Here is a 23,479-nt window from a genome sequence, read left to right as displayed (position 1 = left end):
ACTTACTACAGTGGCTGTAAGCATGTTGCAGAAGTGCTACTTTGTTGTCTGACCCCCACATGTTTGTCAATTTACCTGATAAGTATCACAAAATCACACATCGGCCTCTACATGGTTCATTTACACTTTCAGTGTCTGAAGGGTGCTTGAGAACGAGATGTTCAATAGCTAGAGCATTCAGTATGATACCATCAACGCTAGATCGGTTCATGTCAAAAATGCATAGCCATGAACCATATCGCATGGTTCCACTTGAGTAAACTGGTATTATTTAAGGATAATATGATCCATTTAAATGTGCATAGAAAGTAAAATCATGACAATAAGTCGTGCAGATCTAACAACATATAATTGGAGAACACCGTTCCAGCGACTGCCCTTACATGCCACCAAGGTTTTTCTGCATTGCCAATGTCCCCATATGACGGCCCGTTTGAGATTATTATTTTCTGGCGCAAGAGAAGTGACAGCACCAGAGCAAAACTATGACTGCTATAGTGACATGGCAATTGTGCTGAACTTACATATGTTTGAATATCATTTGTTCAAATGAGATAAGGGTTGCTATAAAGATCAGCACTACAAGCTCAAGGGACTCGAGCATTAACAGCAATAAATTAAAATTCATATGAAGTTATAAAATAGTGTAATCTAGTTCAAGATCCATCGTCTAGTTTTCCATATAAAACTTTGCAACAACAAAGTTGAATAAATTTAGCAAAAGCTTATGATCTGATGAAACTAAGATGATTGCTTTTGAGAAACTAAAAAGTTAAGAGTTAAGACTACAATTCTGAAAATTTGGGTTCTATTGGATATATAATGTTCAAGTCACACAAGAACCTTATAGAAATAGTGATGTGCTAGTGCAAAACTTCGATTACAAACCAATGTGCCCTACACATTCCTTAGCAGCTTTTGCTTGGGCCAATCTTTGCTTCATCATTTCCACCAAGTTTTCAGACAAGCCAATGTTCATTCATTGGCAGAATTCAACAGTGCCTCCCATTAGTTTGGCTTCATGCTATTTGTTGCAAGTAACCAGAATTGCATAGCAATCTTCTATCTCTTCTGGTGTTGCGGATGACTATTTCCCGTTTAAATCCTCAAGATTCCAACAGGTTCCAATCACAGGGACCATCGTGATTAGATGGGCAAGGGTTGAGGTTCAGCTGCCGCTGACTCGAGCAACGGACTTTTTTGGAAGTTGTTCCTGAGCTGCCCACAGGCCGCACTAGCATCAAGCCCGCGTGTCTGTCTGACACTGACGGTTATCTTTTTAGATTCCAAGGCTGCTGCAAAAGCTAAAACCTGCCAATTTTGCAAAGCAAACTGAACAAGGTTAAAGGTGGATTGCATAGAAATCTTGCTACTTGGTACAGAATATGGCAGCTGCCAACTCAATTTACCAGCAAAATGGCCATTGATACTAATTAAAAAAAAATCAATTATGAGAAAAAAAAACATAATTTAATGTGTAATCCATCAAGTTGATACCGCTTTCTTGTATGGCCTTCGGTATTCAGAACCTTCTATTGGATTGAAAGGTATCAGGTTCACATGATAACCACGGCCACACGAATGAAGCAGTTCTGCAAGTTCTACTGCATGCTCTATTCTATCATTGACACCAGCTGCCCATACCAAATGGTTAGCACATCAAAATTCATACTACTTAACAAAATATCAAATAAGGTACAAGTTTAATTCTGGTCAGCTACCTAAAAGTGTATACTCAAAGGTTACTCTGCGTCTCGTTTGGATGAAGTAGGCCTTGCAATCATCCATTAATGCATCTAAGGGGTAAGACTTTGCACTGGGAACAATCATTTCTCGAAGTTCCTGGTTTGGAGCATGTAAGCTTGAGCCCCATAAAAGCAAAAAAACTACAGTATCAGCAACAGGAACACAAAAATTTAAATTCGCAAAGATAGAGCTTAAGTCCCTGTGCAACAGAATGCTAGACTGAGGTCACTTAGATTGGTGCAGGTCCTGCCCGACAGAGTTACCTAATGGCACTTGACAATGGCCTCACATGATAGCTAAGAGTTGTTCGCACAACACATGCAGATGGTTATCATCCACAGAGCCTTTCTGATCTAGCATTCCTCACAAAGCAAAGGAAGTTTAATGTTACTAACTGTTACTGCACATTGAAGTGTGCCTGACGGTGCATGGTCACATTTGCAGCATGCACGTGTCATTTGGGTTTTAGCAAATCAGACTGGAATGTTGTCAACTGTTAATAAAAGCAAGCAAGAAACTATGGTAGTAAAGTATACATCTATGCTTATGTATGGGGCAGCTGTGGATGGCCACATACACAAATGTGTTAGCATGTGCAAGCAAATGTTTGATATTTGTTCCATCAATAATTTCAGTTATTAGAAGATCAAGAAAGCATATGCAAATACCAAGAAGCAGCATCTTTCCCGTATAGTATAATTGGTGTTCTAAATCTAGTACAATAATCCCAGAAACCAGTGGTACTTTCTGGAACCAGAAAAATGATATATGATGTATCTTTAGGACCTCTAGTAAAGGCTAGATACCTGACAGCCAATGTTGATTGAAGCTTGTATGATGCCAGCAACTTGATTGTGTTGGGCACACCCACTGTGGATATCGTCATCATCCTTTGCCCAATTTGCACATCCTAAAAACAAAATATGTAAAGAAAAATGGGTAATGCACTTACTGATTATAATGATGATAATAAACACCAAATATTACAAACTCCAAAACCCAAATCCAAGAGGATCTTGAGCTACTGTGAACACTTTATGCACCAAGTATTTGTTTAGTCGTTTAAAAAGGATGTCAAGGGATGCATTACAGTGTATATGCTATACAAAAATATAGAAAATATAAAAATCCTAAGAATAATATACATGCAAATGCAACATTATAGGTCATTATTCTCTCTAGCAAGGTTATCACAAAAAAATAAATAAATAAAATAAAAATAAAAATTATTAGCATCCCTCTGTCATTGGCAACTGGGATACTGTTTGTACAACCAAGCAATAATTACACATATCAGGTTAATTTTTGTAGTAATGTCAAATGGATAAAGAATCTAAATCATACTTTTAATTCATGATACAGGTTCTAATTACATCGTATTTTCACCAGAGACATATTTAAAGGAGAATAATGTAGAACCTTATTCAAGCACCTATGTGCTTCCAAAACTGACTTCAGGTTCAACATTGGTTCACCCATGCCCATGAACACAACATTTGTCACCCTATGTCTGAAGAGTTCCTCTATAGCCAATACCTACATTTGCAAAGCACAGTTACAAACAACTAAATATTATAAAAACCCTTTAAGAGACATCTTCATATCATAATTTATAATTTACAAATCATTAGAAGTAAAATTCTAAATGTTCCACAGAAAAACCTGCTCAACAATCTCATGTCGTTTGAGGTTCCTGGAGTAACCACCCTTTCCAGTAGCACAAAAGGAGCATCGCAAGGGACACCCTACCTGCATATCTTACCAAAGATTAGAGAGTCAAATAAGTTTTTTTAGGAGGGTCAATTTTCAAATGAAGAATGCACATGATACATATGCAAGCAAAAGCAGTATGTTCCAAAGAAAACAACAATAACAACAACGATGACGACAACAACAAAGAAACTCATGTCAATAATAGGGATCCAAGTATTAAGATTATACGTTTATACCTGTGATGATATGCATGCAGTGAGGCGAAATGAACCTTTATCATCCTCAACAGGTATTCCTACAGTTTCAATTAATCTGTTATCCTCCAACTTGATAAGTATCTGCAAGATTGGACTCAATGAGGCCATTGTCCAAAATACATACTACCGCATGCGATAAATAGTAAAATCCTATATTACATTAATGTGATTAAACTTACAGCGCTACATCAGACATGAGAAATCACAAACAGGAGTGCATTGTCAAGTGGTATCAATATTTATTTCCTACATAAATATGAAAGAAAAAAGGATCCCACATACATGCTCCACGCTCAAACCTTATACAACTGATTATCCAGAATCACAACACACTTATAACTAATGGCAAATGCAAGGAAGTTTGCCTTTAGCAACATACAAGCTCATCCTGTCATTTTGCAGTCAGCTTTACAGATCTTCCTTCACCATCAGTTTGTTTTCAGAATCAAAACCTCAGATGCCATAGGCACCCTCAAAATGGTTTCTTCCAAAGTGAAGGCCTCCCCTTTCTTGGCCCTCCAATATACATCTGAGGAACCCCCTGAGTGCATCTGTAGTCTACATTACACATCTATGTCAAAAAGCTTTCCTTCAGTAATTGATCAGTGCCACTCATGACCTTATTCAAAGGTAGGCAATACATCTTGATTTCACACAACCAACTAGTTGTATCCCTTTCTTGTTGTTTTCATTGTTTGGGATCAGTAAAAGTAATGGATAATCTTTTCTTTTTCATTTTACAGTCTTTCATCAATTCCTTAACAAGTGGCCTTCTTGTTATAAAGCCATATTTGTTTTCAAAATCCTCGCTAGCTGCTTCCATCTTTATTTTATCACCTCCTCCTGTAGCTTAGTTATATGATTCCCGGGTTTTAGTAAACTAATTATATGACCAATTTCTATCGAGAAACAGTGTCTGTGGTGAACATGTAATGGTCATTTACCTTTACAGTGCCGTCTGCAGCAGAGACAGCACGATGAACAGGAGATCTTCCCACTCTCCAACCAGCTTCGCAAAGATCATTCCGGAACGCCTGAGGCACTGCCCTAACGATTACCAAAAGAGACCATGTAGCACACGACACATACAAGCCCAACCAATAATCATATCCATCAAAAGAGGGGAAGGGGGAAGGAAAAGAAATTGAGAGATAGATAGACAAATTTCTTTTGAAAAAAATCGAAAAAACAAAGTAGTTATTTCAGAATTCGATCCGTTTTTCCTTTAAAACACTATCTTTATTAACGATTTAAAAGAGATGGTCGTAGGGGGAAAAATCCACCGCCACACAGGGGAAAAATAATAATAATAATAAGCATCGAGTTTCGAAATGAAAATTTATTGAACTCACAGTGGCTGAAATCTTGGATTTCTTTTCCCTTGGTCTTGTATAGAAGACCGTGAAGCTGTTTCCCTCTATAGCTTTGCTGACCCATGAACAAAAACAAGAAAATTACGTCGCTGTGAACCGATTACCGGCAAAAGAAAAAGGAAATCTTTTTAGGAACACTTGGGTAGGACTTCCCCGCGATTAGATACCTGTCCGAAGTCGAGGGCGAGCTGTCGGAGCTCCGGCTCGGACAAGCCGAGGAGCACGCAAGAGGAGTCGGTTTGGGGCAAGCGAGCCCGGGAGGTCGAGGGGGCGAGGGAGGCAGCGCGGGAGCGTAGGGCACGTGCGAGTGGGGCGGAGCAAACGTGCTGCAACGTCGCCATTGGAGACCCCTGCGGCTTCTTGAGAAGACCTGCTCGGGCGAGGAGCGAGGCGGCGGCGACGAGGGGTATAACGAGAGTGGATTTGTTTCTCCGCCTTTCCGCAATGCCGCCCAGCCACGCTCTCTTATGGGCGGAGCTCCGCTGAGTCAAGGATAAGTCCCACAAAATCGAGAGCTTCCAATGGGCCGGGCCTTGCGAGAGCATATCCAAAGACCCATCAGGGGGAGCCCCAAATAAGAACCACGGCTTTTTCGCCATCACACTTGCCTCGCTACCTGAGGTGCATAATTGGTGCACGAGCAAAGTTTTCCTGTATGATTTGTAATATTGAATTGCACTTTAATTCTGTTCATGGGATCAGCATTCACTTACCATCATGGATAAAAAGAAAATAGCGATAGAGAGAATGATTAAGAGGTTGCTGTAATATTTTCGATTGAAGACTTTCCGATGCTTAAATTAGATAAAATTTTAAGAAAAAAAAAGAAAAATGAAAGAGATTGAAGAATGAGAGTGCGACATCCAAATTTTCTTATCATAAGTGAGAGATCCCTATGCCTGATATTTATAGAGGAGAGGGTGCTAACATGCACGATTAGGATCACACAAATCATGGATGAGTTCTTTATCTGTTGATCGGATAATTAGGATATTGCGCACCAAGGTTGGGCACTTTCCTTGCACGTCAATTTGATCGGTTACGGTATTTCCTTCCATGAACGGTGAGATCATGCCAGATTATAACCCATTATGTTGATTGTCTGAAAATTTGATTAGCTGTTGATTTTGAGAGATACGTGCCATCATCTAATTCATCGGCTGAGCTATCAAATGAGATTTTAGGGATGGCAAATCTAAGATGTATTACTTTGCTATTATTCAAAAATAAACACCCAAAGAATGGTAAGCCAATTGATCGTATGATTATTGCAACCTTTTCTCCTAAAAGCACACTGACAGCAAGACAATGTTATCCTGTATGAAGGGTAATCAAAAGACATCGCACCACGCAATGCAAGAATATGCCAATCCTTTCCTTTCGACGGGCCAGATGCGCCATCTTGTGATGGGTAACCGAGCCAGCGGTCTGAGCAATCTGAGAGACGCTTCTTAAAAGCTTGTAATTTGACATATCTTTTTCTACTACTACTGCTACAACTTGGGTCATGGAAGGTTGCGCAATATGATATTTTCTTTCTTCATGGACATCTTCAACAACCGGTATTCCATACAGGATGCTCGTTATATCAGTGCTTTCATATTTCACTATTTATACAATATGGATGCTGGTTTCCATATTCTCAGCTACATGGGGTTACAGATGCTCTGTTACATCCTTATTCTTCCAGGATATGTCTGATTAGCTTATGGTTTCATTGGATGGTCTTTCATGATTCTGACGGTCTTTCAATCGGATTAACCATACTGCCCGCTGTATATCAACAGAGTTCAAACTATATGATATTTGATGTGCGATGGTCCTCATACATGTTCCATATACCAAGTCACAAATGTTGCAGTCTCAACAATTTATCACTTGTGCTACGCCAAGATTCTGCTATTACTTCATATCTGTATTCACCTTGGAGGACTATAGAATTTATTTTGGACTAATCAACAAATACAAGCTATTGCATCATCAACTATCACTTTGGTGCTAAATGACTATTGTACTTACGTCATTATACTGATGTTCTTTTTGTTCATAGAGCTTGTTTCTTTTCCTCTGTTACTTCTACATGACCTTGCTCCTGCTTGTCTTTTAATTGTGCAGGAGATTTTGGTTTCTATTGATACTCATATCGTGTAATCAGCCATACTCAGTTTGCACTCTTCTCAATTTTCTTTAATACACAGCCACTGGCTCCCCAGTTTTACCCAAAAAAAAAAAGAAAGGAAAAAGCTTGTGATTTGACACATAACGTTAATGCACCTTTGTTGTTCTGCTTTGCGCAAACGATACCGAAAAAGAAAGCCACTGAGAACTGACACATCCCCACAAGCCATTAAAAGGAATACAGGTCCATAACCCGTGGAACTGAGCAAAAAAACGAACCCAAGCTTTAGACTAAAAATTGACTCTCGACATTGCCTCTGCCAAATTCCAGCAAATGAGAAACTACAAAAAAACACCCACGTATCCAGATTCGGAATAAAAAGCGCTCATCCATGACTTCAAGAAAGGCCAAAATTCAAACACCGTCCTTGAAAGAACAAGAAAAGCTGTACAGCAACACAAGGTGATACACATAGCATGTTAGATACAAGATCAGTCCCTTCTATACTCTCTCTCCCCCCCCCAAACCCTTCTCTGGAAATCAAATCACAGTCTCCCTCAGCTTGGGCTACTAAGCATAAAGAGGGGAAGCTGAGGACCTAGCATGAGCACCCTTTCTACTTCCAGCTTCTTCTAAGCTTCTCCGGCGATACCGATGCAGATTGCTGCCAACATTCTGGCTGCTCCCTTTCCGTTCGGTGTGAGGGTTTCTCCCAGTGTCTTTGGCATCCTGCAGCTGTTCTAATGCTGATACCACTTCATCCATGTTTAGCCTGTATTTAGAATCTATGGATAAGCACTGAAGAGCAAGGGCAGCAGCCTTCTGGGCTCCTCCCAGTGAGTACTGCCCTCCCAGCCGTGTATCCAAGATGCGGAAGATCTTTTTCTTGTTTGAGAGATAAGGCCTTGCCCACTCCACCAAATTGTGTTCCCCGGCTGGGCGGTTCTTGTCCACAGCTCGCCGTCCGGATAACATTTCTAGAAGAACAACCCCGAAGCTATACACATCGCTCTTGGCAGTCAAATGACCTTTCAAAATGCAAGTGTTAAAAACAGTCATAAATATCCACATGCTTCAATGTCATGAAGAATGCTTTCACACTTATCTAGTATAACTAGCCACTTATGTAATTATAACCTAACAACCACAAAGCAAATTAAGGGCCCCAAATGTCTGCATCTATACAAGTACAAAGTCCTAGGACTGGCTATCAGGAATAATTCTGCAAGGGGAAATATTCAAGTTCATGTATGAAGAAGAAATCCACATACAAGTGCATGCATGAAGAAAAAAGAGGGGGAACTGACACAAGAAACAGCAACAGCAACACATCAAGTCCTTGACAATTTGACTATTTTGTGAGTTAGCTGCCAAAAATTTATGAAGTCCATGGTCTATATAATTCACTTGTTTGAGTGTGATGTCCTGAGTTATTTCTTCAATGAAACGTTGGTGAATAATTAATTGATTTTCATTAATTTGGAGAACTGAGAATTTGATAAAAGCATCACAAGAATGCACATATGCATACAAGCCAAATGACAAGAACAGGTTCCCCAGAGCATCGGATAGAAACAGCTTAAGGACACTTAAATCACCACATACAAGAAATATACCTGTTGCAAGATATTCAGGAGCAGCATATCCAAACGTTCCCATGACCCTGGTGGAGACATGGCTTTTATCACCAGTTGGACCATCTTTTGCCAACCCAAAATCAGAAAGCTTTGCATTGTAGTTCTGTACATACCCAAAAAGATTAATTTTTAGGGTGAATATTAATGTTGAATTAGAAAGAATAGAAAAGTCCAGAGCATTACGTACTGAATCAAGAAGGACATTAGATGTTTTAAAATCGCGATAAATGACTTTTGCCTTGTCACTGTGCAGAAAAGCAAGCCCTTTTGCAGCTCCTAGTGCAACCTTCATCCGGAGGTTCCAAGAAAGGGGTTGAAAGTATGAACCCCCTACATCCACAGCAAGTACAATAATTAGCATTCATAAAACATATGAAAGAATATTGGCAAACCATACAATTCCTCAAGGAGAATGATGTAGCATCCAGCAAATCATTGAGCTTCATACAACCACTATGAGTGCATATCAATAAAGGCAAGCATGCAGTCCAGAAAGAACTTACTCCTGAAAAGATGATTTTCCAAGCTCCCCCGCGGCATAAACTCATAGACAAGAAGTCGCTGTTCATCCTCTAAGCAGTACCCAATAAGCTTTACAAGATTAGGATGAGACAATTGGCCCAGGTAGTTAACTTCTGTCTGCAATATTCCAGAAGGACTTGTTTGTCAGAGTTAACAGGAACCGGGAAAAAAAAACCTGATTTACTACAGAACACCTATACGATTGCCAACAGATAAGAGCAAATATACCACGTCTCAGTAGACATGCATGAAAATAAACAGACCACTTCTACAGGGTTATGCAAACTTCTTTTAGAAAATAATTTTGAAAAGATTAAATTATCAAGAACAGAATACTCACCAACCATTCTCTGTGACCCTGAAAGCCTTCCTGGTTGAGCTTCTTCACGGCAATAACAATTCCAGTCCCAGGCTTGGTTGCTGCAAGTGAGTGCTCATCAATCCATCCCTTAAAGACTGAACCAAATCCTCCCTCTCCTAACACACTGTCTGGTCGGAAATTCCTGGTGGCATTTTTCAGTTCGTTGAATGTAAAGCTCTTCACATTGGATGCCTGCAAAATCTCACCCTCACTCCGAGGGGTTGGAGGCACAGATGCGGCGGAAACCCGGCTGCTAGAACCACTAAGCTTTCCATCTCTCTTACTGTATCTAGAGTTCGCGCCTATGCATCCAAAGATGATATGAACTACGAATTCAAATTCAAGTGAAAAGTCTATTTTAGAATAATATAATTGCAGCAAACTGACTCAAGAAAACAAAGTCCCCTACTCCAAATGAAATCTCAAATGACTGCATTAAAATCTCAGAATATTACTAGCTGGAAAGACAAATTCAAGTTGAGATCGATTGCAGCAAAGCTTCAGTTAAAACGATTCCATCTTTTCAAAAGTATTTAGAATGATGAGATTCGAACCATGACAAACTTTTAGTAAATCAAATCCATCTTTCCAAATGAATTTAGACTGACACACTCCGACCACGACAAACTTTGAGTAAATCAAAACCATCTTTCCATATGTATTTAGACGGACAAAACTCCTATCACAACAAACTTTCAGCAACTCAAATCCATCTTTCCCAACGTATTTAGACTGACACAGATTAGATCACGACAAACTTTCAGTGAATCAAATCCATGATCTTTAAAATAAGGTAAGAGGGTCCACTTTCCTAATAATAATTTCAACATATTCTAAAGCAAATCGCAATAATAGCAATTAAATTTCAGAAATATGTCGACAATACTGTTAGGAATGCTAAGATAAAAGTAAAGATGCCATTAAATCACTCGCAACCTATCGGCAACACCAGAAATATCCACCCACAGAACTTCCAAATACTGCTAGAAATAGAAGCCAGACCTAAGCGCTGGCAGCTCCTAAAACTACTAACAGAGAGATGTAATCACAACCCAAGCTAGAGGGTCCTCAATGCAATCCACAACTCGGGAAAGAAACAACAATATGATCCTTTTAAAAGCCTCGAAAAAAGAAATCTTTTTTAGTAGTAGATGGATGATTCTGGAGTGACCGTGAAACCATGATTTCAAATTTCAATCTAGACCACCTAAAACTCGGCATCACCAGAAACCACTCCATTCCAGCAAAAAAAAAAATATGCAGTTGACCTCTGAGCTCTAAGAAAACATCAAACCGGTAAAGCAATCAACTTTAGCAGTACCTGAGGCAAAGACACTGTGGGAGGAGCTCTCCGCCTTGACCTGCGCGCCCCAGCAATTCCCCATCAAGAACGACTCTCGAGACCAGCTCCCTCCTCCTCTGACCCTAATAAGCTCCAGTAACACCAAGAGGACCAGCAAAAGCCTCGGCCGGATCCGTGAGAGAAACCAGCGAATCGTGACAAAAGACGTTCCTTTTAACGAACGAAAGCAACCCCCCGATCGTGCAAGAAAGCAAGAGCACCACGCGAAACCCACCTCCCTGGTCAGGGCTCCAGCTGCCGAATTCGAGAGGCAGGCTCGGATTCGACGAGAAAAAGATTTGGGCGACCAAATAAATGATCGCAATCACGAAGAGAAAGAGAAGGAGAAGGGAGGAGATGAGAAGAGGGGAGGGCCAAGCCTAAAGGTGGTTCCCTTTTTTTCCACTTGGAGCTCCCCTTCGAGACCCTCCCAAAGGTTGACCTGGCTCACCTCTCTCTCTCTCTCTCTCGCTGCGTCTCTGTCCGCAACTAAAAAGAGAAAGCAGAGAGATTAGAGAGAGAAAGAGCGAGAGAGAGGTTGGAGGGTGGGGAGCATTAATGGCGGGCGATGGTCCCCAGCTCGGAACTAGGCCTAAATCCTTCTTTATAATACTTCAAAACACTCCCCAAAACTCATCCCCGAAAGTTGAAAACCTCGAACCACCGTATTTTAGGCTTTTAGACCGGTTTTGGTCCGCTGGCGATGCAACTTGCGGAGCATGTTATGGAGGCAAATAGTGTCGCACTGTTTCTTGGGATTTCCTTTTTTTTGTCGGCTTTCCTCTTTTGATTATTGGTGGCGTGTGCATCGGGGCGCTGCCTCTCCGTAACTGGATTTCCGGGAAGCAGGTCGGTGAAGCCCTGGCCGTCGGATGTGCATCGGATGGAGGGGGATCCGTGGCGGGCGGCGTAATGGAAGGCCCACTGACCCGAACCGTGGTCTCCGCTAAACCCGGTTCCGTGCCGCCTTCCGCCTTAATCGGACTCCAGATAATATCCCACGCCGCACCGTCCACGTGGACGTCAGCAACCGTACTCGGGGACGTGAGTTAATATTCGTGCAATGGTCACGCGATACGTCTATCTCCAGCTTCCGGTGAGAAAGAGGGAGTCCCGTGCGGCGGGAGTTGGTGAAAGCTTGGCACATGGATCAGGAAACAGGAGGAGAAAAGAGGCCAAGTGGGAGAGGGGAAAGAAGAAAAAAAATGCTTTGGATTTTTGTTCACGTAACCATGAGCAATGGTCAAAAAGAGAGCTACTACTTGGAGGGGAAGCACGGGATTTGGTGTGTGGCCCAACGTTTGGTGGGATTAATGGTTGAGGTGCATGCCAGTGGAGGCTCACTCACGGGAAATGCCTGATCCGGGAGTGACGTTTTCACCAAGTAGAAAATTACTAAATCCAATTTTGGCAAAAAAAAAACTGTCAAGAAAACCCAACATAATCCAAGCTGCAAAAACAAAACAGCTATGTAAATGCTTCTGCCTCAATTGTACTCCATCAGTTGAAATGCGTGATATGCTTGGCACAACACTACCTACAGCCATGTGATGCATGCGTGATCATGAGCCATGAGCACCAACTTTTATTAGTTTCGGACAATAATAAGCTTCTCGTAGTTTTGCATTATTTTTTTTTTCTTAGATGATGGTTAATAGCTGGCAAAGTTATTATTGTGATGATAGAAAGTAACAATTTGGGCAAAGAGACTGATTTGGCAATATTGGACAAAAGACTTCACCTTTTTTTAATACATATATGGCCTCGATATATAAAAGAACAAGTTAGAATTTTGGTTGATTGTACCAATTAGTCAAGAGAATAAATTATTTATAATTACAATAAAGCACATGTTGGTTTACTTTTTTTTTAGCAGGCACACAAATACCTTTTTATGGATGATCATTTCCTAATTGTTATCTTCTACCAATATGCATGAGAGACATTTTCTCCTTTTTTTTTTTTTTTTTTTAGAAAAAAAAACAACATCCCTTATAAAACTGGAAGCATGTGTCCTGATTCACACTATAACTCTGCAAGTCGACTGAGAACATCTTGTTGGTTAGCATGAAAACAAACTTCCAACTTATGCCCAAAAAAAAAAAAGAAAGAAAGAAAAAAAAAGGCTTAACTTTCAATAGATCCTAGATTTAGTTGGGGCCCACCGAAAGATCTCTACCTGAAGATTTCCTTCAAACTGTGGGATCAGCGGCGTGCTTGGTGAACGCTAATGCCGTCTGAACACCAGCGGTCCTCATCCACACCCTCGTGAGTGCTGACTTTCTGTTGTTCCCTGTTTTTTCTTTTTTTTTTTTTTAAATTTCGTCTCTTTATTTATTTATTCCTCTGTCTGAATATTGGGTGGGCGAAGGGGCCCAGGTAGTATGATAACAGGATGGTATCGGCGTGCCGCTTAATGATGAGGTTGGACTTCGTAATTGGCTTTGGCTTTTTGTCCATGCGAGACCATTCCAGCTTTTCCTCCATCTTCTAATAATTTTTCGTTAGGCAGAAGCAGGCAGCCCCACTTTGACTCTGCTCTCCTCCTCCTCCCTCTCTCTCCCTCCCCCCCTCCCTCCTTATTTCTTTAAATTGGATTCCTTTGTTGGGAAGGTTAGATTGGAAAATAGAGGGGGTATCTAGATGGGCTTGGGTCATCGATGGTTTTTATTCTATTGGACAAGGTCTTTCTAATGAAAATAAAATGGCTATCCACTGGTTGCAATATCAAGTGGTGATGCATATTGGAGCAAGGCATGTCAAACTGCCATGGACCCATGCAGAATTGCACTCTAGTATATTGGTCCGCCACGTGCATGCATTATAGGTTCCTGCATGGGCTAAATAACATTATAAAAATTTATCATCATGACTTTTGTTCCATCTATTAAAAAAAAGAATCTAAGAAAAATACGAAAAATTGATGGAGATGATAAAACAAAGAACAAGAAAATAGCCGCTTGTTCACCATTCGAGTCAGCATGATGTAATCACGACCCAAGCAAGAAGTTCCTCATTGCAATCCACAGCTCAAGAAAAAGATCATCATTCGACATCAGAACCATGAAACCGGTGGTAATTATAGAAGAAGGTTCAGAGGTAATTAAATAAAGTGCCTGGAGAATTTCATGGATCAGAAAAACACCACTTTAAAGAAAAGAAAACATAGCCAATAAATTCCGCTAAGAAAGGTTGCCGGCGTTTGATGCAACAATCATCATAGCAAAAGATAGAGATGTTAACTAAGTGCCTAGGCATGCTCTAACAGCCACCTCAACCAAGATGTTCCTTTCGATGGTATCATGCAACTCATTCCTTTATCATGCTCCGGAGCTCATAAATGCCTTGTCTACAAAGTACGTGGTGTATTATAAGTTATGCCTTGATCACAGTAACCCAATGTTCTTTGCGTCTGAAGCGAAACATTCCACGCCCACCACATACTTGATGAATCACACATTACTAGCAGTTTAATCCTCTCGGCTACAATGCAGGGATTTGATTCCAAGATGAAGGTTAGAGGGAGGTAGACACGCTAATAACCCATTCTACATACTTTGTACCACAAAAACACAATTGATTTGGAATCTTAGTTAAGCCCGTCTTGTTACTATGATAAATAGCATAAAAATAGTTATAAAAAAAGGGAAGGTACAATGATATTTAAATACAAGTTCTAAAATGATGCCAAACACTGGAAGCAGACCCGTGAAAGTTTCAAATGTGGTTGTCGGCTAATTGGAAAGCATGCATCACAATTTGGTTATTAAAACCAACGCCAACAACTTAAAAGACTTGCTCTCTAGCATTATTCTATAAAAAAACCAGGCATCGTTAACCACTAAAAAGGGCAATTCACTCTTATTTCTTAAATGTTTAGATTACCAATTTGTGGGGCAATTAGAACCTTGATATTCTCTGGACGGTGCACGTTGTCACCAATACTTCGACTATTAATTTGTATGCCCAACTGTTCAATTTGCAGCCGCCACTGCCCCGAAAGAAATTATAGCACTGTCCTCGTGACCAGAATTTATAGCACCGTTCTACGATTTCAAAGGAATGATAAAAAAGGAAAAAATTACGCAATCAACACCTTACAGCTCTTGACAAATTGTGCAGTTTCATTTAACCAATTAATGTCTCAATTTGCTCATTCTTTTGACCTTGAAATGAAAAATACTATCATTTTAATTCATGCACCACGCACAAAGGCTAACCTACAGCATGCTGCCATTCGTGAATATGAGCAACCTGAATGTCAATTCTAAAGCACAAAGACGCAACCAAGCAAGCTTAACATGGTAGCGTCCATTTGATAGTTGAAATAACTGATCAGCCGATGCTTCCAAGGTTCAGGAAAAACAATTTCGGATTATTAACATTCAAAGCCCACTTCTAACTCTCAGGCAAATACTACAAAAAGCTGTGTCTAACACAAGATTCGGGGAGTTCAACACACAACACTGTTCTTACATCTTTCAAACAGATTTCACTGGAACAAGTGAACTCCTTAGGCAGACGACTTCACGGTGGCAGACTTGATGATCTCCAAAAATTCAGCCTGAAAGAGGAAAGGGAAGCAGATAAAAATGAGAACCCAAGAACAACCGGACATGTCAAAAGGTCATACCCGCTTAAAAGATAGGATAAATTAATAAAATAATCAATTTTTCACTTGTCAGTGCGAAAAATGTGCCATCTGCCACCCTAGGGGAGAGGGAAAATGAAATTGATTTACCACCAGAAAGAACACACTACCTCCTCTTCAGCTAATAAGGTGGAATTTTCGGTTATCATGTCCAAAATTTCAGGAATGTTGTTCAGTGTAATTACAGTGGTCGATCCACTTAGCCAGCACATAAAATCCAAGTAGACATTTGTCTTTTTTGTTTTATCATAGGTCTCTATCAAGTGGATTGATAGCTGCCTCCGTGAACAGCACTAGAAATAAGCAGTGGCAGGGGCAAGCCCCTGTAAGCATTAAACACCGAGATAACAGGCAGCAGGTATATCGTGGTATACATTGAGCAACCATCAGGAGTGGCCTACCCTTCGCTAAATGTTGGTGCTTTAATGATTTTATAAGCAAACCTCAGTATGTGTCTAAAAACTAAGAAATAAAGGACAAAAACCTTCAAAGAAGCCCCGCCAACCAGAAAACCATCGACATCAGGCTGTCCAGCCAGCTCTTTACAGTTCGCTCCATTTACAGAACCTGCAGTAATTATCGGCCATTGGTGATCCAATATTCCATATAGATGATAATGCAGGCAAGTTTGTAGCATTCCATGCAGACACAGAATTCACAAATTCGATGATGAAAAAAGTCATTAGTTATTTCTGACTCATCGCACCAAATAAAATGAGGAATAGAACTGTATACACCAGCATATTTGAGAATGAAAAAAGAATCAACTTAGTTGGAACACTTACCTCCATATATGATCCTAGTAGATTCAGCAACTTGCGCACTCACATTAGTTTGAAGCCACATCCTCAAAGCAGAGTGAACCTAACACGAACACTCCAAAAGTTGATATGAGTAGAAATTGAACACTTAAAAGCTGATCTTCAGCAGTGCCTTGTTATGTAGTGAAAGCATGTACAAATAACAATAAGTCTCCACGGACACTCTCGATGTAAGTTAGAAGTTGGAAAAATGCTCCATAACTGCTAATTGCATCTAAACATAAAACTTTTGTTGCAGGAAATCATCATATAGAAGGTGACCAGACATATATGCTACGCACTTCGGTAGTAGTTGGAATTAATCATCATCATGATGAAATATATGTTCACTGGGTGCATGACCAAGGGGGACCTCCATTTTAAGTTATTGGTTTTGGAATAGCATCAAGTATGTCCTTAAAGTAGAAAAAATCAATCAAGTAAATAGTAGAATTCTGATTCCAGCATTTGCTAGGAACCAGAATCGTAAATAGAAGTCCCAGACTGTAAATAAATTCAATAAAATGGAAGTCTCAAAGATGGTGACTTATCCTTCAAAATGAAGGAAAATTACTTTGAAGGTGCCACTTTTTTTCCTCAGTGCCAGGTAAACCAGAGATTTTATCTTAAAATATGCCCTTCATCACAAAGTGGAAAAAGTTAAAGCAAAAGATTCCCTTCAATAAAAAAAAGTAGTCCATGACCATGATATTTTTTGATATTCTATTCTTGTAGTTGTGCTGCTTTCTCGAGTAGGAAATCATTTTACTAAATGAAAATGGTGAACACATAGAGAAATACCCGCCGTTGGAGCTATGAGAATGTAAAATGCAGCCTGTGAGAATGATCGTTCCACACCAAAGTTCAGAAGTGTAGAATTCTTAGTATATCTCATTGGTGGTAATAAGCAATCAAAAGTTTGGCACAGCATTAGCAGCAAACCTTGTAAAATTATCATTTAAACATGGAACCACTGACAAAACATAAATTGTGTCCGTCTACTCACTGAATGTGCAATGACATTCTCTGAGCATCAATAGTTTGGGAGCCTGCAGACCAGCTGGTTAAATCAGGTCCGACTGGAACCACCAGGCCTCCAGCATTTCACTCAGCAGTTTCCTGGACATTGTTAGGCAAGGTTGGTTCTTCAAGGAATCCATATGAAGCGGTCGAACCAGCAAGTTTCAAGCAGACAAGTCAGGCTGCATATTGGAGGTTGGTGGCGTGGTTGATTTATTAAAAGATTGGGCTGAAAGCATCAGCCAAGGTTCAAGGGACTGACATTAATTTGGCATAGAATTACTCAATCACCAAACAATAAATCTAATTGCAACCACTAGGGCATTTGCATGCAATAAAAACTTGATACTAAAGCACCATCAGCTGACAAAAACATTAGCAGCATTGTTTAGTTCAACTCAAATGGGGCAGACAATTAAAACATTTTGGACTGGACATAAACCAATCAAGTTCAATGCCTATCCCAGATTTGACAACATTAGGCAGGTCTTCAAGCCAAAATATTGCACAAGCATGGGGGATGGCTTGCAGATGTGTGAGGCTGTGAGTTCTTAGGATAAAGAACCAATATCTTGCAAGCTAGGAGAATCATTTTTATTGAAGTAACCTACTAAGAGGATGATGGAACTAACAAAACAGTAATATCCACCCCACTTACTTCCTGAGCCTGAGCTGGGGTTGCAACCTTGCCAGTTCCAATAGCCCAAACTGGCTCATAAGCCACAACTACATTGGTCCAATCTGATATACGATCTACAAAAGAAAACAATCTTACATCAAATGTAGAGAAACAGTGTCACGACCACTACACGCCATAAAACTGGATGCCATAATATGGGAGGAGCTATAATTATTAGAACAAGGATACAATTCACTTCAAAAAAAACCCATTTATCTTAATACAATCCATGAATATCCAGTTGCCTTTGAACATAATTTTGCAAGATTTTGATCTCTGCACATGCCAGTTTCTGATGCAATCATGCCAACAGATGGGCATATGACTACATTTTGAAACCACATCGAGAAACAAGGGAGGGTAAATTTTTTGCAAGGACATGCCTTGTACCTGCAATTGCTTTCGTTTGTGCAGCAACCACCTCCATGGTGGCTCCTGATTCCCGCTGTTCAAGGGTCTCACCAACACAAGCAATCACCTTTAGACCTTGAGAGAGTGCGTATGCGACTTTATCTCCAACAAACTGCCATCAGAAAGACGTAAAGCACATGTTAAACAAGAAATTTTTTTAATATCTAAAAATTTGATGAAAATTAATTCTATTAGTACTTCGGTATTTTATATTTAAAATGGCGAAACAATAATTCAAAATGCATTAAATCCTGTATCGCTTTAGGATAGAGAAATTATATAGTCCCATTGTGTTTTTGATTACTATAAAATGCAAATAAATATTATTCCTGATGTATCAGATATTTTCGTTAGTGGAACCTAAGCAACTACTAAATTTGCAAGCTATCAAAAAAAATTGACTCATAAATGTACCACAATATTGTGCAATTACTTACCAGCTTTACTTTGTCTCATTGATATTGAAAATTAAAATTAGATTCTGCTACTTAATTTCCTTTTTGCCACTTAATTCCCTTGCTTAACCATACGGTTTTTTTTTTTTATTTCACCTAAAATACAATACCTGTTTCTTTTATTTAAGAATGAAACACAACATCCGTTAGTTATTTGAAGATAACATAACATTATTATGAGCTTGAAACAGATTACACTTTCAGCTCAAGGACAAAGATAGCATACATTCAATAAAACATTCCCTAGTCACCATGGTTACTAAAGATAAATTGGCATGGAATCATATGCAGTACTAACTAATCCACACGCATGTACCATATACATGATCTACGTAATTTCTCCAAAGTATGCATCTTGGGGAGCTTACTTCATTTGATTCACCCAATAAGAGTCTTCGTTCTGAGTGTCCAAGAATGACCCAATGAATGTCAAGATTTTTAAGCATATCCGCACTGCAAAAACAAAATTTTAATCAAATATATAAATATTTTACTCATAGGTAAACTCTCTGTTATAGAAAGAACTTGAATGTTTAAATTGGCATGGGTATTATTTTGACCAAATAAAATTCTACCAAAAACATAAGATTAATAGCAGGCCTAGGGCTTCAATAAAAAGAGTGGAGGTGGTTTTCCTTGTCTTATCATTGGCTGAACCAATAAAATCAAGAACTAGACACCTTTTTCTCAGGTGGAATATGCTTGATGGTTATGGTCATAGTATCATATTCAGCTTGCAATGGATCACTGATGGCAAAAATTCACAAACACGTTCGCGTAAACATTTTTTGTATTAGTTGAATCAGCAAACTGCATTCAAAACTAAGCCTTAGAATATCAAGAATCTGCTAAAGATGAAGGGTTTACACTTCATGACTCCATTTTAAATCTTCCATATCAATATATGCTGACATGCTGATCCTTTTTAACATACCGTTCGGTTCCAATTTTTTTTTGCTCTATAAACAGGTATTACCCTCAGGCTGTAATTGTTTTTTTAATCACCTGTTTATCTTAAACCCTCAAATAAACCATTCTGTTACACAAGATAACATCCACTATCAGCTGTCTTCTACAATTCTGAGACACCTAAGCTGCTCTTGATGGCACACAAAACTCTCCCTTATATGGTTGCAACATCCAGGATTCCCATTCATCAGTGACTGGCTAACATATAATGTTGCAAGTCATATGACATTTGTTCTCTTCAGACATTGCATCATTCTTTCAGATGATCACAATAGTCCCCTCTCTTAAATATATTATGACAATAAATACATCACCTCTTCGAATGCTTTGTCAGTCTTTCTCAGCTGATCATAAGCAAACACACAAGCATCAATAGGAAAAAACAACTTTCCATGCCAAAAGGACTCCAATAATCACAATTGTACCAGAACAATGGTCATAAGCAGCACCCACATGTCACAGTTTTCTAGTATAAAACACAACATGACATGCAGCAGCATTCATCATTGTTATGAAATCAAGATTAAAAATAGACAACAAGCAAATGGACAATTTAGGGAACTCAAAACTTACCTAATCTCACCAGTGAATGCACCTCCTTTCTTTACCCAACAATTCTGTGCGGCAACATGAAAATCAGGACGCAGCAAACTTTTAACCAGAGGAAGAAACACATATGGTGGGCTTATCACAACCTCTACAAGTGGAACCATTTTCAACATCTGAGCAGTGATAAACTAATTCTACATTCAATAACTATATTATGGTCAAATATGAGAATATAGTACACATTAATCTTCCTAAGAAAAATGTTCATAGATGAAACTGCAAAACCCAATTCGACTGTATCAGTAATATTATCATCATCTGCACATGAGGAAAAAGGAAGGACATGACAAGAGATTAAATAAGCATAATGGGTCAATGGCTATCAGAAGGCAATGTAATGCAGTTAGAAATTAAACAACAAAGACACAAACAGAGTCAGAAGGCCTAGGAAATGCAGACGTGGTGATGATAGTTCCCAGATAACATGTTTCTATACGTCTATCTGTTTAAAAAGTCAGTGTAAAAATATGAAGACCTGCATTTGATACAATTAGCAATTGCATACCAATCATAAAGATCATAATTTGCTTCAAGAGTTTGGTCTCAATAAGAATAAAATCTCCAAAAAAAATCTGCCAAAATGTCTCATAACTATGTTTTGAAAGGGGACTAATTGCTTAATGAATTAGGGATCAACTTCCCTGTGGTAATCTATTAGTTTCCCTAGAAAGATTTTCTATATCTTGAGTCATCACAACCAATTGTCTGCACTGCCCAACAGTGAGCACAGTTAATCCCATGAAGCAGCGATAGTTGAAACTCGTGAATGAAGGATTCCATGGATAAATTTGACGACACATTAAAGGCATATCATTAGGGCTCGTTAATTTGTGGATAAATATCATGGTACAATTGATCAACTTTTTCATTGACAAACTGATCCATGTTCTCACACTTCTCAAGATGGATTAGTTACTTTTTATGGATAATATTTATCCATGAAATGAAAAAAAAATCTTATCCACCTAGAGGGTGGCTAAATCATTTTCTCATCAGCCAGTAAAGTAGGCATTTAATATTATTCCTAAAATGTTCCATCCTTATTTTCAATGCCTCCATCATTCAATGCCCAATAACTCAATCATCTACCTTCTCTAAATCTGAAAAGCATAAAGGGTATTATGAAAAATATGGATAAATTTTAGCAATTTATCCGGAAAAGTGGTAATGCAAAAGAACGTAGATAATAGATTTCAAAGCCACTTTTCTGTATATAAAAGAATATGGGTAAATTATTTTCCTATCTAAATGTTGTTTGAAAAATATTTCCTTAAAAAAACATATAAATTCCTAGGTAAATATTTTTATCTACAAAAGAACAGGCCCTGATTCACTATGAGCATTTAAGATGACCTAAAAACCCCACAACAGGGCGCAAGTACAATATCAGTATCCAAAATGATATGTCCTGACATAGTAGATCTCAATAAGGATGCTGGAATGAGCTAAAACAAAATAACAAGCAACGGATCGAGATCATAAACCATGTGTCCCTACCGACGACATCTGATGACGGCACTTCACCATCGTTCAAGGTGCTGACGATCTTCTTAACTTCCTCGCTTGTCCCATTCTGCACAAAGGTCCAATCAGTATCGCAGTTAAACAACAACTTCTACGTGCTAATCCAATAGGGAAATACTTGGGTGATAGCAGTTAGAAGCGTTTAAAAATTACATGCATATAAAAACAGCAATTCTGATAAAGATTTTGCCAGGTTCCCGATACTCAGAAGTTTTCCTGATGTTAACCTGAAATCCTCGTTTCGAAACTTAAACTCCAGTGATGATCTGATGATGCTATCGATTAAAACTTAAAAATATAAAAGCACCACCATAGTATTTGGAAAAATCACAATCGAAATTATCTTCAGCGGAGACTAGAAAGGAATCGAGTGCATCAAACCAGAAAATAAGAATCCAGTGCTAATCGATTGTGATCTACAAACGAAGCGATACAGAATAGATTTTAATCGAAAACAAGAGAGAAAAAAAGACTGAGAAGATTACGCATTTCCAGTTTCCTCCGACAAAGAACTTTCGACCCATCTATGCGAGCGATGGAAGACGAGGTTCAACCCAAGATTTTGTTGGCTTGGTGAGCAAGGAGATGAGATTAAGGGCTTTTACACTGGAAGCGAGGCGGCGTGCGAAAGATCGCCACACGCAGGCGCAGTGCATCGAATTACAAATATGCCCCTGAGCGCGTCGACCTTGTGGTGTGTCATGATTGGACGGGGGATGATCAAGTTGGCTGAGAAATGAAATTTTATCGAACAATCATCGGCCATCCGGATAAAAATGATCGGTGGTTAAAAATACAATAGGGGATGATTGATTTGGCTGAGAAATACAATTTTATCAAACAGGCCGTCGGGATGAAAATGATTCCCGTGATTTGGATGATAGAAGCAAAAGGGGAGTAGTCTAGTCCCGAGAAGCAAGATTGCATTTGATGACGGGCAACCTATCTAAATGGCTCGTAATTTAATATAATAATTTAAATTATTATATTTAATATATTTTTTAAATAATATTTTAAATTATTTTGATAATTTAGATTATCTCATGAAAAATAATCTGAATTATCTTAAAAAATGATGGCTATCTAGATTACCACTTCTTTAATAATATTATAATAAAAATTTTAGATAAAATTATTTTAAAAAAATAATACAAAATCTAATGTCTAACCTTCCCCCTCTTCTTCACCCTCCGCATGCACCCCCATCCGACGGCTTCTCTATCTCCTTTTGTTTGCCCACAACTCCTTCACCGTCCGGTTTTTTCACATCTGTCCCCACCACCTCTACGGC

The 23,479-nt window shown here is 39.1% G+C and overlaps 3 protein-coding genes across 6 annotated transcripts; all 3 read right to left on the bottom strand.

The window, feature by feature from the left end:
- Window positions 1–791: 791 nt before the first annotated feature.
- Window positions 792–5,555, bottom strand: LOC105056932 (uncharacterized). Of its 2 annotated transcripts, none has more exons than XM_010939310.4 (10): window positions 5,257–5,555; window positions 5,069–5,144; window positions 4,661–4,758; window positions 3,696–3,797; window positions 3,409–3,495; window positions 3,166–3,282; window positions 2,553–2,656; window positions 1,722–1,861; window positions 1,498–1,634; window positions 792–1,311 (listed from the first exon to the last, which is right to left on the bottom strand). In XM_010939310.4, the coding sequence occupies exons 1-10, from the start codon at window positions 5,428–5,430 to the stop codon at window positions 1,147–1,149; spliced, it is 1,200 nt and encodes a 399-aa protein (XP_010937612.1). In that variant the 5' UTR covers window positions 5,431–5,555; the 3' UTR covers window positions 792–1,146. The 2 variants fall into 2 exon arrangements, with proteins under 2 accessions (XP_010937612.1, XP_010937613.1); XM_010939311.4 differs by having other exon boundaries at window positions 4,661–4,750; window positions 5,257–5,554.
- Window positions 5,556–7,580: 2,025 nt separating this feature from the next.
- Window positions 7,581–11,643, bottom strand: LOC105056933 (receptor-like cytoplasmic kinase 176). Of its 2 annotated transcripts, none has more exons than XM_010939314.4 (6): window positions 11,050–11,643; window positions 9,708–10,054; window positions 9,349–9,484; window positions 9,033–9,175; window positions 8,825–8,948; window positions 7,581–8,236 (listed from the first exon to the last, which is right to left on the bottom strand). In XM_010939314.4, the coding sequence occupies exons 1-6, from the start codon at window positions 11,111–11,113 to the stop codon at window positions 7,779–7,781; spliced, it is 1,272 nt and encodes a 423-aa protein (XP_010937616.1). In that variant the 5' UTR covers window positions 11,114–11,643; the 3' UTR covers window positions 7,581–7,778. The 2 variants fall into 2 exon arrangements, with proteins under 2 accessions (XP_010937616.1, XP_010937617.1); XM_010939315.4 differs by having other exon boundaries at window positions 9,708–10,030; window positions 11,050–11,642.
- A 3,781-nt stretch (window positions 11,644–15,424) lies between these two features.
- LOC105056934 (triosephosphate isomerase, cytosolic) lies at window positions 15,425–22,881 on the bottom strand. 2 transcript variants are annotated; one of them, XM_010939316.4, is made up of 9 exons: window positions 22,674–22,881; window positions 22,162–22,237; window positions 20,629–20,752; window positions 19,455–19,539; window positions 18,611–18,743; window positions 18,200–18,294; window positions 16,507–16,585; window positions 16,206–16,288; window positions 15,425–15,634 (listed from the first exon to the last, which is right to left on the bottom strand). In XM_010939316.4, the coding sequence occupies exons 1-9, from the start codon at window positions 22,710–22,712 to the stop codon at window positions 15,584–15,586; spliced, it is 765 nt and encodes a 254-aa protein (XP_010937618.1). In that variant the 5' UTR covers window positions 22,713–22,881; the 3' UTR covers window positions 15,425–15,583. The 2 variants fall into 2 exon arrangements, with proteins under 2 accessions (XP_010937618.1, XP_073104358.1); XM_073248257.1 differs by lacking the exon at window positions 22,674–22,881 and adding an exon at window positions 22,342–22,362.
- Window positions 22,882–23,479: the final 598 nt, after the last annotated feature.

This window comes from Elaeis guineensis, chromosome 14 (assembly GCF_000442705.2).
Source record: "Elaeis guineensis isolate ETL-2024a chromosome 14, EG11, whole genome shotgun sequence".
Lineage (NCBI taxonomy): Eukaryota > Viridiplantae > Streptophyta > Magnoliopsida > Arecales > Arecaceae > Elaeis > Elaeis guineensis.
The sequence above is the reverse complement of the archived record's forward strand: the minus strand, read 5'-3'. Positions and strand labels throughout refer to the sequence as shown.

Bases quoted from the DNA above. Each gene is read 5' to 3' on its own strand.
- LOC105056932 (XM_010939310.4), bottom strand. From the start codon at position 5,430: ATGGCGACGTTGCAGCACGTTTGCTCCGCCCCACTCGCACGTGCCCTA. The intron at 4,759-5,068 runs GTGAGTTCAATA...TCGTTAGGGCAG, and splicing joins AATCCAAGATTTCAGCCACT to TGCCTCAGGCGTTCCGGAAT. The intron at 1,635-1,721 runs GTAGCTGACCAG...TGGTATGGGCAG, and splicing joins CTTTGAGTATACACTTTTAG to CTGGTGTCAATGATAGAATA.
- LOC105056933 (XM_010939314.4), bottom strand. From the start codon at position 11,113: ATGGGGAATTGCTGGGGCGCGCAGGTCAAGGCGGAGAGCTCCTCCCAC. The intron at 9,176-9,348 runs GTAAGTTCTTTC...CTGTGGATGTAG, and splicing joins GGAAAATCATCTTTTCAGGA to GGGGTTCATACTTTCAACCC. The intron at 8,237-8,824 runs GTATATTTCTTG...GCATTTTGAAAG, and splicing joins TCCTGAATATCTTGCAACAG to GTCATTTGACTGCCAAGAGC.
- LOC105056934 (XM_010939316.4), bottom strand. From the start codon at position 22,712: ATGGGTCGAAAGTTCTTTGTCGGAGGAAACTGGAAATGC. The intron at 18,744-19,454 runs GTAAGCTCCCCA...TTCTGATGGCAG, and splicing joins TATTGGGTGAATCAAATGAA to TTTGTTGGAGATAAAGTCGC. The intron at 16,289-16,506 runs GTAAGTGTTCCA...TAATTACTGCAG, and splicing joins TACTAGGATCATATATGGAG to GTTCTGTAAATGGAGCGAAC.